This window comes from Falco cherrug, chromosome 4 (assembly GCF_023634085.1).
Source record: "Falco cherrug isolate bFalChe1 chromosome 4, bFalChe1.pri, whole genome shotgun sequence".
Lineage (NCBI taxonomy): Eukaryota > Metazoa > Chordata > Aves > Falconiformes > Falconidae > Falco > Falco cherrug.
In genome coordinates, this window is record NC_073700.1 from 92,394,881 (window position 1) to 92,415,040 (window position 20,160).

At 40.4% G+C, this 20,160-nt stretch overlaps 1 protein-coding gene across 1 annotated transcript in view; it reads left to right on the plus strand.

The window, feature by feature from the left end:
* Nucleotides 1-20,160, plus strand: part of ITGA9 (integrin subunit alpha 9) — a 230,381-nt gene that overhangs the window by 163,457 nt on the left and 46,764 nt on the right. Inside the window, exons 19-23 of the mRNA XM_055707897.1 lie at nucleotides 7,282-7,368; nucleotides 8,786-8,865; nucleotides 12,142-12,231; nucleotides 14,921-15,029; nucleotides 17,744-17,851. Coding sequence (XP_055563872.1) covers nucleotides 7,282-7,368; nucleotides 8,786-8,865; nucleotides 12,142-12,231; nucleotides 14,921-15,029; nucleotides 17,744-17,851 — 474 coding nt within the window. The remainder of the gene's footprint in view (nucleotides 1-7,281; nucleotides 7,369-8,785; nucleotides 8,866-12,141; nucleotides 12,232-14,920; nucleotides 15,030-17,743; nucleotides 17,852-20,160) is intronic.

Consider the following 20,160-nt stretch of genomic DNA (forward strand, 5'->3'; position numbering starts at 1 on the left):
GCTCAGGGGATGGTTAGTAAATGAATTGAGAAATCTTCATATCCTTGAAGCCTCGGTGAAGGCATTAAGAGGATTGTGAGGCAGGGAGCAGTAAGGTTAGGAGCAAAATAAAAAGTTATGCTCTCAAAAAACTTAGGGAAACCCACAAGCTGTTGATAGCACAAGTGAAGGGCTTAGAACAAGATTATGAAAAGTGAGTTGAAGAAGCCACCTAAAACATCATCAGAGAGGTGAGCCTTTATTTTAGATTCCTGACATTGGAGGTGTTTGTGCTACCTGGCTTAGCTAGCTAAGCAAACTTTGCTAGCTAACCTTTGCATAGGAAGCAGATTACCAGCTGTGAACAAACTTATGTTCAGTGATAGCTCCCAAAAGTAACATGCTCTTAAAATGCAGGTCAGGTCTATATAACTGTCCTGTTGGGTGGAACAAAACATCCAGATGTTCATCTAAACTGTCATTTGGGAAAGTGTCCCTCTTCACCAAAAGTACAAACTGAAATTACTGAGGTATAAGTATGTTCTTTAAGTCGGGGTCCACGATGAGAATTAAAACCAGTACAAAGTTAGCCAAACTGTATTATTCCCAGCGCCTGCTGTAAACTGCTGCCTTTGGCACAGGTCAGAGAACTCACATTTCCAAGTAACTATTGGGAGAGTTAGTTGTAAAGTCTATATACTGGAGAGCATACGACAGGTAAATGCAGAGTATCTAACTTTTGAGACTTAACATAGCGTGGACAGTGTAAGTAGCCCTCCTTTGTGGTATTTTTTAGTATATTTGTTTTAGGACTGCTTGGATGAGGGTAGTGTTCATGGTTCCCTGTGGAGTCAAGTGTAATGGTTCACAGACAGGCATTCTAGAACAAGAAAACCAGTGACAACATGAAAAGCAATAATGAGAGCGTGTGCTCTGGCAGTAAGTGCAGGGTTCCTCAGTATTCACTCTTGTCATTCTTCTTTTGTACCCCTTGGAAAACATGCAGCAGTATAAAAACAAACAAAAAAAACAACAACAAAAAAAAAACCAACCAAAAAAAAACCAAACTAACAAGTTAAATTCTCAACATCTTCAAAACAGGAGTGTTCTGCCAACATATTATCAAGGCTTCCAGGAAATTTTCTCTGCTGTTCCAGAGTATATGTGCTAGTAGCCAGGACTTGCAGGGGAGATTTTTTCCCATCTAGACAACATCAAAAAAGCTTTAATTTGCGTATAGTTAAGCAAAGAGAAATATAAACTGCTGGTAATTTATTTTCTAATAAGTGTGTATGTGGGGGGTGTTCTCCTTAAAAAATAATACACAGTTTATCTTAACAATTCTGCAATGAAGATATTTTCAGTGCCTTTCATTAGTGGTTTTAATCCATTTAAAAATAACAGCTAGTCAGAAGAGTATTTAAAATGGTGAAATCAGCTCTGGCACAGATAACCGTCAGTATTCAGGGTAGTACTGAACTTACCCTAAGTTCAGAAGTTAATATAACTTTCTGTTGGCTATCTGTATGATTTTATTTAAAAAATCAGAGCCATATCTAGCACATCCTTTTGCAAGTTTAGTATTGCTCTGTTGCACCCCCTTGTTGACAATTCAGATGTAGTATCTGCTAGTAGCTTGTGTGCTTAGAAAAGCAGAGAGCTGGCAGACCATAGATGAGTGTTAGCATAGCTGAATCCTCACTTTCTGTGAGGACACTGGTGAGTGCAAAGTAACACAGGTGACCTATACTTCTATATTTGCTTTTGCTGATAGTCATCATTTGGTAGAAGAGTTGTCAGGTAGATAAAAGCCTGATACTGGGGATTGTTGAAGAGGAGTTAATGGGCTGGGGGGGAATCCTTAAGGAGATGCTTGAGGTAAGGAGCTTGCAGCCAGTCATAGGTGGGGATAAGGGGTGGAAACAAGTTGAGGAAATGTGCTGATGAGTCTGGGTTGGGGCCAACATCAGCCCAGAGGAGTTGTTCTACCTTTGGGGAAGGAAGGAATGACCCTAAGGGTGGGAAAAATAAAACCACAGTATGATTATATGAACTGCCAGATCAAGCTCAGGAAGGTTGAAGGGTTTGGCTGGACACAATTGAGGCAGAGAAGGGTCAGAGCATGTCAGCTGATCAATAAGTCATCACATACAAGCTATGTGAGACTCCCTCGGGGAAAAAAAAACCCCAACCATATGCAATCTGACTTGAAAATTATTTAAAAAATATATTTTGATATCAAAATTTTGATATAAAAAAAAAGTCAAGGTGAAGCTAAGGAATTTTCAATATTCTTCTTTGGGCTGTGCCATTTTCACTTGTGATGGCCATTTTTGGTCATCTGCATTCAGGAAGAGGGAGCTCCATTAGGAGCAACCTGTTGCTTTGGTATGTCAACATGAAGACTCTTCCCAGAGGCAGTCTCTGACCTGTGACTGTGTTTTATCCAGAGCCAGACAACCATTCTTCCACCAACAGTTCTCTCTTACTGTTTTCTTAAGGCATTCTCTTTTCCTTCTTCTTAAGTCTTAGATTTGGCAGCTAACCAAGTTGAAAAGAACTCTTCAAGGTCAAAGTAAACAGTATTTAAGAAATCTTCTAAAAATGTTTGTTTCGGGAGGGGTGGGGGCAAATGGCAGCCATCTTTGAGAAGAGTTTGGTTCTAATAAGGGGCGTTTTGTAGCACCATACCTAAAGTAACCTGGTCTTGCGCTCCAGCTGGCACTGGTCCCACCTTTGTACCATGAAAGCATCACTATTAAGTGAGCATACTATCAAGGGAAGACAGGCTTTTTAAATGCCAAAATACATGCAGCGAAAGACTTATTTGGTATGACCTGTTCTAGTGCTGACAAGCTATTTTCTTCCTGATAACCTACCTTATGTGGCCAAAAAAAAATGCAGTTCTCTTGCAGTTGAGTCATGATCTCTTTGACAGGAAAAGAGCCAGAATCTGGAGTAGTTCAATGTTTTATATTCCCAGATAACCAGCTAGGTGAAGCCAGCAAAAAGATACTGTGAGTTATTCCAGGGTAATGATCCTATAATCCAGCATCCCATCAATGTGGTTAAAATGCTTTACTCATGTTGAAACACTTCTGGACCAAGCTGAATGCATTGTTTAAAGCATTCAGCTTCATCTAGCTTGTTTACCTGCCTTTAAAAAAAAATTACTGTTAGCACCTGACTTTCTTCTGGTTGTATCAGAGATGTTTGGGGCAGTAAGGACTTGACTGCGTGTAGTGTGGGGCTCAGAGACAAGAATATAAGGAGATACGGCTCCTAGACACATCCCTTGTTGTTGTTCTGTGGTCAGATATACTTAGAGCTCCCATTTTCAGCAACTGCCCGCTTCTGCTGAGGCAAGTATGGGCCAAAGATGCTCATGGAGGAGACACCTGGTGTCCCACAGTGCAGACTGCACCAGGTGAGTGTCTGAAACAGCAGAGAGATGGGAAGAACTGGGAAAGAACATGAGCATTGCTGAAATTTCTCCTCTCTCAGGTTTTAAATGTAGCGAATATCAATGTTCCAGCTTGCTGCTTCTAGGCATTATATTAATATGATTGTTACCAGCTTCCTGCACTACTTATTTAAAACCACACATAATATTTACACTTCAAAACACTTATGTCCAGAAGTAAGGCCATTGTGTTACATCTCTGCTTATACCCCTGATCACATACCCCAAGGAGTATGTTTGACAGCATTATGCTACAGAATTTAGGTTGAGTTGTTGTATGCCCCGTATTAATGGAGTTAGAACTTGACCATTTCATTGCTCATGTTGTAATTATCAGGAACTTTCTTTCTGTGATAAAGGACTTTGAGAAACACTGTGAACCAGCTTGAGCTGAATGTTTCTCATACCCAGGTCTGGATTTGTTATGTAGTAATTATATAGCTATTTGGCTAATTAGCTGGCTATTTATCTGATTGACTGTCCTAAGAATATAAAATGCTGTGAAAAGTTTCAGAAAGAAAACAATTTTTTTCCAGATAGAGCTTCTGTCTCGTTGGAAGAGAAACGTCCAACTCCTTTGACTATGTTTTCTGAGCAAACTAGAAGCTGCTATGAAAACGCATGCAATAAGCTGAAATCTCAGCTGGGTTGTATTGTCATAGAGAGAAGCATTGCACACTAAAAGTGTTACCTAACATCAGCAAGAACTGGCATCCAAAATTTCTGTAAGCCCTGAGTTGCTCTGCTTAAGATAAGACAGCACCAACCCTTCAGCCTGCTGGAATAGTGTGAAAATTGAATTTATTTAGTGCTTACAGAAACGTGAAGAAACAATTTACTCTCTCTCTCCAAAACAGTGCACTGCAAATAAAGCCTGAAGCCAGACAGTGAGCACTGACAGAAAACCAAAATGTTTACTCATTAGCTGAGCTTCTCCATCCTAATCACATAGCAAGGCAAGAAGTCCATGAGAAAAGTTTTCTTTTAGAAATGTGCAAGGGCTGAACCACTGTGGTGCAGGCAAACTTATTTCTGCTGTTTCTTAGCATTGAACAATTTGACTTTGCAGCATTAATGGAACCATAGAATACCTCAAGTTGAGAGGGACCCACAGGGATCATTGAACCCAACTCCCTGCTCCTCACCAGACTACCTAAAACTAAATTGCATTACTAAGAGCTTTGACCAGATGTTCCTTGAACTCTGATAGGTTTTGTGCCATGACCACTTCCCTGGGGAACCTGTTCCAGTGACCAGCCTCCTCTCAGTGAAGAACCTTTTCCTAATGTCCAATCTGAACTTCAGTAATGTTGTATTAATACTAATTAAACTGACTGATATGCTAATGAAACCAGAAGGTCATTCAAGTCAATTTTACTGCATCAGTTGAACTGTTGCAAGCAACAGCAGCAAAACCAGCCAATGCAATGTTATCTGACATTTCCTTAATGGACCATTATAAAACCACTGGCAACTGCCTGCCTGCTGCCAGGGCTGCAAAGGCAGGCAGCCACCAGCATGCCAAATGAAGCAGCACTGCACTTCTTCCATTATCAAGATGATAATTCTTTCTGTTATCCTCTTTTTTGACATCTCTGAAGGGATATGGCCTTGAGGAGAGGAGGCAGCCGCTTGGGTCTGTCTGGTCACTGTCACCACCAGACAGCTATGTAAATAGAAACCTCTCTTCAATGAACAGAGGCTGGGAGTTGATGAAAGAGAGTTCATAGGTTGCCACAGTTAGACAGCAAGGGACATTCGAACAACACAGAACCAAGAATGTTCCCAGAGGAAATAGCTGTGAAATTTTTCATTTGGTTACACAGCTGCTTAGAGTTGGTGTTCACTTGATCACTCGTGTAAAACTGGAGAACCTCCCAGGCTGCTGAGAGGCAAAGGCAAGTGAAGGGGATGCTTCACCCATGAAGCTCTTGCTCTGCTGTTTTGAGTTAAATGGAGGAGAAAATCTAACACAGCGTATGAGAATGTTAGCTTTGTATGACTGAAGGTAGATTTTTGATTTTCTGGGCAGTGCTATCTTTTGTGTTTGTGAAAACAGAAGCCTACTGAAGATTGCAAGGAAATAAATCCATAAAGAAGTTGAATGGGGAGGTTGCTGCTCTGGTGTTTGAGTAGTACTGGAGTACAGGCATCTCCAAGCATGCATTGATTTTCTCCTTATGTTGTTTTTGTATGAAACTAGGGAAATACTGTCTGAGTCAGACAGGAAAGGTAGCATTAGGTCTGTGACTTTGTATAAATGCGTGCCCTGATTTGAACTATGATTTCAAAGATAAAGGAGATCTTGTCTTTCAGATATCCAGGAAGCAGTTAAAAGATCAAGAATCTGGATGCTGTCAGACTCATCATTAGGATAATAGTAATGTCTGTAGAACACTAATGTTGTGCTTGGGTCAGAACATGAAAGGCAGAGAGGCATTCCCTGGAGATGATGGACTCATAGCCTGAGCCCATGGTTCAGGAAGCTACTTCCACATATGCTTGTTCCAGCTAAGAATGGTACTCATGTAAATTTTAAGTGCATATTTAAAGCAGAACTCATATCTGAAGTGATTTGGGAAATGTGCATAAGGAGACAGGGTCTGGGCTTCGAAAACTGATGCAGGTACTGAAAATAGGTCAAATAAATCATATGTGCTGTAGTTAAGAGATCCTCAGCTACGTGTTTAGAATAGAGTTAGTTTCTAGATTCAGTTGTCTAAGTTTAGGCATTCATTTTGTTGCTGCATACTATCATTACCATGGCTCCAGTGATGATCTAGTCAATATTGGAGCCTAGAGAGACATCAAGCCCAGTCTAAACTAAACATCTGCATTTTGTCTGCTGAACCATTTTCTACATCCGTGGACTACAATGGGAGCAGTGACACATAGATCTCATAGCAATCACTTGCTGTGTAGGTACCTAAAAATGCATATCAGATTCCAGAGCTGAATCCCACTCCTAAAGTCTAGTGAGATGAACTTGTCCACAGTGACAGAGCATAAAACTGTCCCTCGTAATCTGGAGGTGAGCATATGCTAACCTGGAGCCAGACACTTACTTTATAGAGCAATGAAACACTCTGCATTCATCGGAAGTACTTTTTGCTGTTGTAGTGGAGTCACCAGTCACTCAAGATAGGGTTGCTCCAACTTTTTTTATTTGTATTATTTGACAGTGTTCATAGTCTGTCAGTGTTTAACATGGGGAGAGGCTCATCCCTCTACTTTATCTGTGCCACCGATGTATCATTAAATAAAGGGTATCCATACCAACGTGGTTCATCCTATGGAGCAGAGAAAGAGGGTCAGGGCAGTGAATGACACCAGGACCAAATTAATGTTTTCTGCAGCATCTGTGTGTGGCACGGTTTGGTCACTGTCACCCCACACAGTTCTCTCTCTCAACACAACTCGGACCATCTGTTGTTCCCTCTGTTTATTAAAAGACAGCTTTCAAATGTGGAACCTGTATTCTGGACCATTTGAAAGCTGTCTTTTAGTAAACAGAGGGAACAACTGATGGTCTGAGTTATCAAAGAACTTGGGCTGATCCCCTGATTATGTGTTTAGTCATGTGGTATTTCTCCATGGTCTGTCTCTTGGAGCAATTTTCTGATTGTTGTGAGCTTCTCCAGGCTGACCTGACTGAGGCAGAGTAAGGAAGTGCAGCCCTGCGCTTTTCCTTATTCAATGAGTATTAGTTTTCTGGGAATAACAGTGCTATGGTGGGAAACATTTAGTCTTCTACTACACTTCATCACAATGGTATTTTTTAGTAATCCTCTTTTTCTCCCCAAATCTATCATCTTGTGTTCTTCTTTATTTTCTTACAGGAGGAGCTGGGCATTGCCTGTGAGTTGCTGGAGTCTGACTTCCTCAAGTGCAGCGTGGGATTTCCTTTCATGAGATCAAAATCTAGGGTAACGTTGTGATATTTGCATTTGCAGATTGATGGTTCGTTTACCTCCTTGTCTCCAAGGAGTGGCTGGAAAGGCAACTGCTCTGGTAAATGTCTGTGACTGACACATTCTGTAGCTTTCTAACCCAGATATCCAAGCCTTTCATGGTTACCAGAATATGCCCACCAGATAGAGCCAATGACGGCACTGTGCGCTGCAATGCAGCGCTCTTGAAAAAGATGCAAGAGTTGCAGCTATGAAAAACTTACATTATTTCCTTTGCAGAAACTTAGACAAGGACACTCTGTCTTATTTGTGTTGTCTTATTCTGTTTTTATTTTTGTCTTCTTTCACATTAAAGTGCAACTGAATTTGTATGAATTACAATGAAAAAGTCTTACTGACTTTTGCGTATTATGGTCTCCTGGTAGCTTTTAAAGAGGATTTTGTTCAATAATAGATGATGATGATGAACTCTCTCATAATCTTTAGAAATCTGGCTGGGTTCTTTCTGTCAGTAAGCTGAGTTGTACAAATGACCAGCCCAGAAAGATGAGAAGATGAGGAATAACTTCAGGATGAACTGAACAAAATGAGTCTGAAATTTTTCAGAAAACTTCAGTTTCAAAAACTAATCCTTTCCATTTGAACTGACATGTCCTTTGACCCAACATGAAAATTTTTGTGTTACGTGTTTTAATGAGTGCAACATGCTCTCTTGAAACATTTAAAAAGATTTTAAATGGGATGGAAAAAAATAAACACAGCAGCAAAATATCTATAATGTAAGAATTTCAGTGTTTTGCTTCAGAATGACATAGTTGGGTTATCCTCAGGGTTGTTTTTTTTCAGCAAGTCATTGAAATTAGCATGAATTTGGAAGCTATTTCACTTGGCCAAAACCTGTTTTGGAGTTAGGCAGAAAAGTTGTTGCATGGAGAAGCTAATGTAGAGCTACGGTGGTCATCAAAGTAGGTTCTCTTTTCAAGATTAGCCCTTGATTTTATCCGTTATGGTGGGTTGTCTGAATACTACTTTAGCTTGTGTGGGTTGCTCCAAGTCTCCATGCAGGCCTATGGCGTGATCTTTGTTCCCCCAAAGAATCTCTTCACCAGCAAGTAACACACAGATGAGTGCTGTGGTAGTTTCAGGTAGTGATCCCCTTCCCCTGGCAGATGATCTCAAGAAATATTTTTGAATGGCAATTCTAATAAAGGCCTTTTCACAATGAAGGAAAAATCAAATTCTCTAGTATTTGAACAGAGACACAATTGCTAAGATTTAAAAGCTACTCTACAGTAGAGGAAGGTCTCTCTTACACATTTCAAAATACAGTACTTTTATACGGCTAGGCCAGTAAAATATATATGGAGCTTCAGAATATATACATTTTGAAACAGCATACAGTGCCTTTTAATACCACTTTTTCTTTGCGCAGTATGACTTCAGCGTGATCTTTGACACAAGCCACTTGTCTGGGCAGGAAGAAACACTTACCTTCCTTGTCACTGCCCAAAGGTAAGGGAGCCTTTATGCACCTTGATGACATGGACATTCCTTGTCACACGCACTGTGCATTGCATATGCTTGACAGTTGCGTGATATTAGTTGTAAATGTGTATGTGTAGTAAATAAGGTTAAATTACTGGGGCTAAATGCATGTCTTTTGGTAATACAGAGGAACCATGTGGCACAGCTTCCTGAAAAATTAGGTGGGATTATACTTCGGCTTTCTTTGGCAGGCAGTTGCAATTCTGAAGGAGTATTTTGTGTTCTTTCAGTTGGAAGGCCCTTGTGTTTCTGTGCCCATCCCTTTGGTATCAAGCTCAATTCAGCTGTGGCTGATGAGCGGCACCAGGCAGACCCATTTGTTCCAGCATTTGAATGAAATAAGTATGCTTGGACGCAAACCAGAAAAGTCAAATGCTTTCATCAGATGGTCAGGGATCTCACCAACAGTTTCCAAAGTTGCATGTCTGTTTTTTCCCCCCTCTGGGTCTTTAGCAAGCTATGACAGACTGCGTGAAACAGCTGGATAGGGTACTTCCCAAGGGCACTTGGAGCAGGCGTTGAAACAGGGTGATGCCAAGTATGTGTGCACAGGGATTTTATCTTGGGCAGAATAGAAGGTGTGACACCTAGTCTGTGCCTCCTAAGGTGATGTGCCACAAAGAAGCAGGTTCCATGTGTAGTTCAGTCACAGGCACTGTTAAGGTGTGTATGAGAACTGATGGTGGCACAGCTACATCAACCTGGGCTCTGAACTGCTGCTCTGATGTGTGACTTGTTCCTGCTTGTGCTTACTGTGTAAGTGGGCCAACTTCATACCCTCCGATGTCAAAATCAGGATCTCCAGCCTGGACTCTCCTCCTCGATTTGATGACACCTCACCAACCGGATGGAGATGAGAGACGAGATGTAGCAGTTGCTGAGTGATTGCTCTCACAGGGTGTAGTCCTCCCCTGCAGTAACAGCTGTAGGCAGGAACAAGATCCTGCAGCACGTGGGGCTGGTATGAAACACTGAAAGTGAGACCTCGCATCAGAAGGGCAAGACCATGTCTTGCATGTTAGAGAAATTTTATTCTTCATAAAGAGAAGATCAACATGTGTTCAGACGACCCCATGATACTTCTGGGACAGGGAGATGCATCAGTATTTAAGTGAATGCCAGCTGTTGCAAAGATGGGTCATCCCTGCTTTAAATTTGCCCAGCCAGTGTTTCCCAGATTGTACCGCTCATTTCCCCGCCTTGGATAGTACAGGGCTTTCCTCTGTAACCTCGCTCCTCAGATTTCTGTGCCCTACCAGTGAGAAAGGTTAGTCAGTGCCTTTAGATGGAGCAAAGAAATAAATAGTACTTTGTACACATAGTGCAAATGCTCAGTGGGGTTAAAAGAAAGTTTCTCATTTCAGAAGGATGGCTGGGAGGATAGTTGAGTTTTGAAGGATTCAGCTGAACCTCCAAAGACAACAGTGCAGGTCCCAGTGCTGACTGCCCTCATTTTTGCTGTGACTTTGGGGAGGTTGCTCAATTCCTTTGCTGTCCAAGTGGTGTAATAAAATCTTTCTACCACAAGAGTTGCAGGGAGCCCTGGGGTAAAGTCAGTGATAAGGAAATGGAGAGGAAGTGTCTGTGCTGTGGCCAGACTGCAATGAGTGGGGACATTGTTTCTTTCCACACAAAGCTGGAGCTAGTCTGGCAGAAATGGCTGGACACAGAGAAGCTATGTCATGCTGTCATGGGAAAGTAAGTATTGCCCTTCAAGTGGCCACTTAAGCGTATCCCTTGAAGCTACAAATTTGGCAGTAGCATCTGTAACGAGAGAATAGTTCAGTAGTGGGAGAGATCAATTGGAGAAAGAACTAAACATTACATTCCATTTACTCTTTCTGTTTAAAAAAACCAAACCAAAATTCAAACCCATCTTCTGTGCTTCATGGCGTGAACTTTTTTTCTAGAGATATATTCTCCTTTCCTCACAGTACCTTTGCTCCATTTGAAACAGATAAGCACATACCTATGAACTCTGTATGGAATTCTACTTTCTTATTCTGCTTGCCATCATGGTATCTCAGTATTTGTGTTGGATGAGAAGTGTCTCTATTTTGGACTCTTCTTTGAGCATGCTCAGAGGAAAAGCTTTTACTAAGTGTTTTTTTCCTGGGACTGAAAGTTTGTGGGTCTTTTCCATCTGGGCCATAGTTTTATTAGCAGACATGGCCAATGTGTCGGTTGCAGAAAGCTGAGCTGTATCTATGCATGTATGTAGCCGGCAGGCTCTATTTTTGTAATCTGAGCAACTCAGCATCTGCATGGTATCACTTGGGATGTTACTGCCTGCTGTTGCATCAGCGATACTGTCCTCAAATAAATAGGATAGTATCTTTTGTTTTGCCAGTTTGATTTGTGAATAAATCCAATGAACTGCAAGGCAAAAGAGATTCCAGAGTCACTGCTGAAGAAATCGGAAATAGATGTAACATATCTTTCAAGATTGTTCTTCTGAACTGTCGCCCACCAAGTAGACTCACCATCAAAATTAGAATAATTACAAGTTTGCGTGTTGGACGTGCATTTCAGGAACCTTTCCCAGACTTCATACATTAAGTGTTCACACTGAAATAAACTGACTCAAATGGGAGATGATTGCTCAGTTTTCTCTTTCCTCCATCTGTTTTCGACCAGTTGTGGCAACTGCCTTTGAAAATGTAAAATAGAAGTGCTTTTTTTCTGGAAACTAAGTACAGAAAGGGGGAATGAAACCGCTGAGTGGTTACAGCCAGTTCAGTACGAGGGTTTTGCCAAAAAAGCTGCTTGTAGTGGCACCGAATTGGTGCTGTGGTACAACGCAGATACATAAAAAGCACAATTTCATTTACTGAGTCAAGACCCTCTGTGGGGTTTGTGTACCCCTCCCAAAGTGATGTATAGTCAGGCTGGGAGAAAATGAACCCTTGCATTGGAGTCTAAATGTCCTTGTTTCTCTCCACTATGTATGATGGTTGCTTTAGTTGTGCACTGCCATTTGAATTCACACCTTGCTCCAAGATAGGTGTTTTGGTGTGTGCCTGATCTTGTTGCAGCCACAAAACTCCTGCTTTCTGTGTGTGCCCTCTCCAAAGTGGGTGAACAAATGTAACTCTTCATCTTTTAAGAGGCTTCTTAAGGAGAGCTGACATCACTGAATAGAGAGGCTCAAAGTACAAGGCAGGAGATGATAACTGTAAAACTGTGTGATATATTGCAAAGGCTGTCAATTTATGGCGTGTTTCTTTTTCCTTTCTGGCACAGTGGAAACCTAGAACGGACTGAATTTTTGCATGATAATACTCTAACCCTGTCGGTGCCCTTGATGCATGAAGTGGACTCATCTATCAGTGGGTAAGTACTAGTCACCAAATGAAAACAACAAAAATAATAATAATCCTAACAATAACAGCTGAGTCTTTTCCAGCGAAAAACTGAATTCTTCTCTCTGTTTACATGTAGCCAGACTGTTGTTTTTTCCCTGCTTCCCAGACTCTGGAAATACAACCTCATTTGTAATCTGGGAGTTTTATTTGTTGTGCCTTTCATTCCAACACACTGCCTCTTTCTCATTCCTTCCTAGCTCACACTAATTAGTTACCATCACATCTGTAGATATGATGGACCTTAAAATAAAATAAAAAGAGAACAAGTAAATCACATCTTGTTCCTTAGGGCATGTCTTTAAGGATATGGTTGAGAATTACCAGGCCAAAGTTAGGGTCAAATGTTCTGGGATTCTAAGGAGCCTGGTGGAGTCTAACTGTTTGCCTTTCTGTTTAATTTCACAATCAGAATTCACTTCTGCTTCTGTTAATTTTCCCACTCCCTCTGCTCCCCAGCCTGTGAGGCCTCTGAATACCAACTGAGGAACATCACTCACCCTTTTACTGAAATACTTGTATAACACATAGCTGATGTCCTCTCCCTGGGGCTGCATGTGTACAAGTTCCTGCCTTTGTACTCAGGGGTCTTCCCTTCCACTTCTGTATTACAATCCTAATTCTAGAATTAAAGATTTGTGGACAGTCCCAACAGACAGACTGTCCTTTAGCATAGGCAGTGCTCGAATTTAAACTGGGGGACCCGGCACTCGAGGTGAATTAGCATCCATGTAGAGTAAGGAAGTTGACATTCATTCCTGAACTGGGGAAGCAAAAACTCATCAGCAGTGTCCCCAAGAGGTCAGTGTCTGTTTTAGCTGCCGTTTATGGCAACCATCAGGGAATACATACTGTCTAAATGACCAGTGCAGGTTGGCATCAGCAGAAGTCAAAGATTCCCTTGACCAGCATGCTACATGTGTAGGAGCAAAGTTACCTGCACTGACATGTGATTTGTGTGTAAAGCTGGGTAAACTCAGATTCATGGTCTAGTCTGGGTTTTATCACATAAAGCTGCTTTCCTCTCTTGTTGCATAGAAATAAAACCCCTTAATTACTGCCACAATAGTCGGAGTGGGTGGAAGATACACTTGAGCCTGCTCAGAGGAGTGAAGAGTGCTGTCAGACCTCACTAGATGACTAGCAAGGAGAAAAATCTCCTCTATATTGAGAGTGCAGTCTCAGGAGCATGTTCTGGAAATATTGAATGCTTTCATTGTTGCAGATTACGTAGAAATTTAACTCTATATCCCTTGCTTCTTGACGCTTTGATACAGATGGATTTTTGTATAGCTTCACAGATGAAAGCATTTGTATCTCTATATTTAGATTTCTGTTTGTCACCTACAGAATACTGCGTGCCAAAGAAATGATAAAAATTGGTCTCTCTTCTTTCTCTTTGGAATGTACCTTTTTAAAATACAAGGTATCTGAATTTATAAGCCCCACCCAACTGGCTACGTGGATTATTTCTTTCTCATAGACAAAGTTTAGTTAATTCAAGTTCACAGAAATGTCCAGCTACCAGGGAAAAGTTGGGCTTGTTGGAGGGCACAACATTCCCAGGCATGGCAATATTAATAATACTGGGTTTTGGACAGTGTTTTTTTAAAGCTTATTTTTATTAGCTATCCTGCATTTGAGTCTATGAGAGCAAACTTCATCCCTGGTCATAAATAGCCCGGAAGGGCTTGTACCATGTTTGGGAGGAGACTTCTGGCACAACGCCGTAAATGAGAGAAAAAAATCTGCCTCTCCCTGTTTCCCCTAGCAATCCCTGGGATAGGAGGCAGGCCGGGAAAAAGGCAATGTACCTAAACAGGCTCAATATCCTGCCTCAAAAAACTCTGCCCCAAAAGGACAGCTTTGGAAGGAAGCAGAGGTTTAGGCAATCCCTCACCAAGGTCTCTCTGAAATTACACCAGGACCCTTTCCAGCCAGTGGAGCAGCCTGAGATTAGAAGAAGGCGCAAAGGCTGCTTAAACCATTCCTAGTCCTCTCCTGCAGGATTTCCAAGTACTGTGTGGTGCTTCCAAGTCTTTTCCAATAAAACCCTACTGCGTTTTCTTTTGTGATAAGATGATAAGGGTAGCTGAGGAGACTTGGCCTGTGCCACTGTAGTTGAAAGTAAGTTATATCCCCCTCTACTCTTCCCTTAAACGATCTGTTAAGCATAAAGGTGGTGAAGCTCAGATAATTAATGAAGTGTTTATTCATGCAATGCGATGTAAATGGTAGATAAGATTGAAATGTTGCTTTAGTGACTATGTAACTGGAAGTATTCCTGTTAGTAACTGTTTCTTCAGATTAACTTGGTAGTGCAATGATTTCGTGTGTTAAGAGAAGCTATAGGGCTTGCACAAATCATCCATGGCAGAGGATCCTGGAGAAGAGGTTTTGTGACAGGAAAAGAGAAAAAGAGATAAATAGTCAAAAGAATTCTGCTTCAGTGATGGGATTTTAACCCAGGTCAGTTGAGATGTTGCTTATGTAGTCCAGTGTGGTCAAAAGGAAATCAAACCACAAACGATAGATCAATATAAAATACTTGCAAAGAATTTGACATGACCAGAAAGCAAGGGGTTCAGTTCAGCTTGCCACAAATACAGTTAATTTTGTTGACAAACACTGCTTACTAAACCTATGTCTTGATCTTTCAGAGAAGTCTTCCCTACTTCATTTTTCTATGGTGATTCTGTGGAAGCATCCAACTTTGTTCAGTTGGAAAACCATGAATGCCTTTTCCAGTCTCTCAACTTCACACTGCAGGTAAAACGGATCCTTATTTTGACTGCTTTCCTGCTTGATAGAGCATTCTGGTTTTGTATATCTTTTTTTTCTGAATCACAGTATGCTGGGCAATGCATTCTTGATTGGATGCCATATTTACAGCGTGCAGGAATCGTGCATTTCCTTATCTGAATGTATTATAATTAGAATTGCAAATAGGGCCTCTCACTTCCATAGGAATGAAGCTGCTACCGTTTGTTTCTCCTTTACCTTTCATTACGTGCTGAGTAAAGAGCTCTAGTTACTGAAGTGCCACATCTTGGATGCAGTTGCAGGTTCAAAAAGGAGGAGTAATTCTTTTTAGTGGAATGGTCATTGAGCGGAGGAGTGGGCAGCCTTTATCCATGAGAACAAACGTATACCTGTGCAAGCGATTCAGACCTGCTAAATGCACCCGGCATGAAAATATACTATTACTGATACAGTACAGTACAGGGAGGAGACTATGACTCTAGTAAGACAGGTGTGAGAGGGTTTCAATAAATTGCTCATAGCATCTCAGCATTATTCAAGTATTAGCTATAGATTACACTTCACATGGCAGTTAGGTGGGTTCCTGATGTGGCAAAATACATGAATGATTTATTATAACAAACTCTTGTGATACAGCCAAAATGAACTCATTTTGCTGCTGTAACTATTACAAGCACTTCAAATCCTTTTTGACCGCTAGATGGAACTAGGGAATGATAAATCATGCAGAGGTGGGGGACTCATTTATTGTAAAAAAAAAATAGTCTTTCACCTTTTTTCCCCTTTCTGTTCTCCTAGGCATGAATGCCACTTAGCTCGTAATGAGTAACACATGTCTGCCCCCGTGGACAGACTGTGGTCCAGAGCAATTAAGCCCCCACTGTCATGCAGTGCCCTTAGCTATTTACTGAAAAGGAGTGAAAGCAGGATTTCAGGACATTAAAGCTTTTGTAAACCAGGCTATTAATTCTTGTGATTCTGATTTCATTCTTGAGGGTTTATAGGTCTTACCTCCTCCCTCCGCTCCCATAGCCAGTTATTGGTTAAAAACAGATAAAGAACAGATGTACTGATGCTTTAACTAGATGAATATTTTTCAACTAAAAAAAAAAATGATGAGAGGTAAGGAGGTAAGGGAGAGAGAATCTGTATGTCGGCAGAGCCACCATTTGTCCTGCACCATCCTCTTGTGTCTTATGCACACACTTAAAGACACAATATTAATATTTTTTTCATATAGAAGTAGAAAATTATACTCTAACAAGTCACAGACCTGCTCTCCAGTAACGTGGTAAACCTCATAACTGTGTGTGTCAGAGGGGAAGGGTAGAGTTTCATAATGGGCAGAGCATGGTTTGTATCACTGTTTGCTTAATTGTTTTTAATGATTTGCCTGCCATTTATTAAACTTCTCCAGATGGAGAAAAGTAATAGTTTCTTAACCAAGAAAAAGAGATGACTGACAAAAATAAGGGGCTTTGTAGTGGTTTTTATAAGTGAACATCTATACCATGTCCAGTGTGAATAAGGAAATATATCTATGCTTCTTTTTTTGGGTATCAAGATGTGCAATGAACATGTCTTTTCTGCATTAACTCTTTTATCTGACCTCAGATAATCAAGTTTTTTTAAAATGTCTAACATGAAACGTTATGTTTTTATTTCATGCAGCATTTATCATGCTCCATTGTAGCGGGATTTCTCCCCCTGCCTGGAGCCTCAGGGTTTTTGTAAGGATTTGGCATTATGAACCGATTCTCTTTATCATTCAGGCATTTCTTCAAATATAAGCAGTGTTTGAAGAATGAAAACCTGTTGGTTTTAATATTTGTACTTTACACAATTAACAACTAATTGCTACATCTTTTAACAGTAGTGTCTTAGTGTGGATAAATACTCTAAGGGGCTTGGTGGTTTTACTGTATGCATTTACATTTGTGTTGTTAGAAACAACCAGAAACTTTCCTAATAAAAAAATTTAGATAGACATGAAAATGTATTTTCATTGAATTTTTTCCATGGATTGTTTCTTTTCAACAAAAACCCACAAATTTTGGAATTTTCACTGGATATGTTTCAGTGATGGACTGGAAAGTCTTTGAGTTTTTGTTGAAAATTTGTGGGGGGGTTGATAGAAAGCCAGTGTTTTCCACTAAGGGTTTTGTTTAATTGGAAACGCCAGAACTTGAATGGAAGATGTTCACATGCATTTCCAAGCAACTCACTCAGCAAACCTACAGTCCGACAGTCACAATCATCATTACTTTGGCTTCTGCTTCATAAGGAAAACATATAAAGAATATAATGCAGTGGTTACCAGATGGAAATCAGAATGTTAACTGAGAGCGATATTTCTAACAGTCTTCTGGATGGTATTATCAAAATACTCAGCGTACTAGTAGTGTCTCTGTGTATAAGGTAGAAATTTCATGCTGCTTGTATTGCTGACTGGTATTTATCCTGCAAAACTGCTTCTCACTTGATATATGAGCTGTGCCTAAAGACTGTTAGATAAGCTAAACCTTTGACTTCATCCTGATACTTACGAAAGAAGTCTCAGTCTGAATGCATAGAAAGACTTGCACAGTATTTTATATTTTTTCAAGTCTACCTGTACTTCCAGCTCTGGTTCTACGGTAGTTTCCCATTTATGAGTAAACATAGGTGTCATTTTATTTTTATTTATTTATTATACATTTATATACTTTATTGTCTTATAGGTTTACAATGCTGGACCAAGCACTCTCCCTGGAGCTTTTCTTGACATCTCCTTTCCAAACCGCCTCTCTGCCACTGGAGCTGAAATATTTCACGTTCAGCAGATGATGGTGAGTACTTTGTGATGTGTTCTGAGCCTAGAGAGGCAATGAGAACTATCAGTGACTGAAATAAAAAAGGTCCAGCAGAACTAGATGAATCAGTTGCTTTTTTAGACAATAAAAGGTTCTTTGTATCTGTGGCCAGATAACCATAAGTAGCTGAGCCCCTCCAGCTGTTGACTGCTTTCTCTCACCTAGGACAACCAGCTGCTTGTGTGTTCCTGGTTTCTTACAATGCAGCATAAAACTAGGTCAGGCTAATCCTGAAGGAAAAGTGGAGAACACTTCCCTGAGTCACACCTCCAAAGAGGATTGAGTCTTAATCAGCCCTCCCTGATTAAACGGTGTATGTAGTATCAGCAGGATGTGTTACCAAGCTGACTCATCTTCCCTGTCTTTTCCTGTGGTTATTGTGGTTTAATACCAGCAAGCAACTAAGTACCATGCAGCTGCTTCCTCACACCCCCCACAGTGTCATGGGCAGGAGAATCAGAAAAAAATATAAAATCTCCCATGGGTTGAGATAGGAACAGTTTAATAATTGAAATAAAGTAAAATATAATAACAATAATTGTAATGAAAAGGGAAATAAGAAAAAAAAACAAAACAAGAGAAATAAAACTCAAGGAGGAAACTCCCAAAAAACCACCAAAAAAATGAACTAATGCACAATACTTTTGTTATTAAACAATTTTGTTTAAAAAAAAATTGCTTGCCACTCACTGACTGATGCCCAGCCAGTCCCTGAGCAGAGATTTCCACCCCCAAGTTTATATACTGACCATGATGTCATATAGTACAAAATATCCCTTTGGCCAGTTTTGGTCAGCTTTCCTGGCTCTCCCCCCTCCTGGCTTCTTGTGTTCCCCAGCCTCCTTGCTGGCAGGGCATGGAAAGCTGGAGAGTTCTTGACTTAGTATGAACAGTACTTAGCAATAACCTAAACCATCAGTGTGTTATCAACGTTATTTTCATACTAAATCCAAAACACAGCACTGTACCAGCTACTAGGAAGAAAATTAACTCTTTCCCAGCTGAAACCAGGACAGATGCTATCTGCAAAAACATTAGCTGTGTCTGAATACATTATCAAAATCTATTTTTTCTGTGGTCCATGTTATAATTTGCTCTTTTTGAGTGTTCTTTTAACAAATGTAAGTAACAGAGAAAGTTATGCTTTCGACAGTGTTTTTCAAAAGATGATTTTGTCAACTACAAAGAAAATCAAAATAAATTGTGGTGAAGGAGACACATTCTAGATTTCATTTCTAATATTTATTTATTTCAAAGCTTTTGTTAAAACAATAAAATATCATCATTTATACTGAGGTGGCCAAGAGAGGGAAACCTCACTACTGAGATGAATTTATTGCTGAAATTCAGAGTAATCTTTGTGAGATGGAACCAGCTCTTTGGACTTCTTGAGAAGAAGTATTATACTTTCGTTATTGTTAGCTACTTTTCTAGCCTTTTGGATTAATAATATTACCATCCTCCATGTGCAGGTGACTGTGTCACTGAATCTGTGTAAATATAGATCCAATAAGACTTTTCTAAGCAGGTTTCCAAGATTTGTGCTGTTGAAAGGTATGAGATGAAGATATATATAGATATATATATATATATACACAAAAATGGCTTACAGATGGGCACTAAAGACAGAATCACTGACAAACAGATTTTTGGGATACTGTATGAGACACCAGTATTGTATAGACTGAGTCAGTTCTCCAGCTAAACTGAATTAATTCTCCAGCCTATTTCTCATTTTCCATGGCATTGCATTTTCATGTTTTTTTTAGTCCAGCCTTATGTATGAAATATCACCTTCCCTTTGACACACTGTCTGTCAAGGGATCGTGACTGGTTTCCTTGTCCCTTCCCTGGTCTCTGTGTGCTGTGGGACAGGGTGCGTGTTTGTGTTTGGGCAGCAGCAGAAAGGTGGGAGTCTCCTTAACGGATTTTGTCTGCCCAAATATCAGTGTCTCGTCTAGTCAGTTATCCTATATGTTCCTGTGTAGCTGAGAGAGGAATAGAAAACTCAGCCCATCTAACTTCAGCTGTGATAAACTCCTTCTAGGCATTGCTTGTTTCTCTGTGTTGGCTCTTCCAGAACTCTGGACAAATTGTCTTAGACAAGACACCTGTTCTACATGCTTGAATTATCTGGGGTATATGCTACCCACCTGAGTAGGCAAGGGCTAATTTCCAGACATAGTTTGTCATCATTTCTATAAAGACTAAGTTACGCTGGCAAGGATGGGATGGACTGTATGGTTTTGAATAGCTGTTAGAAAAACAAGGCAAAAACCTTAAAT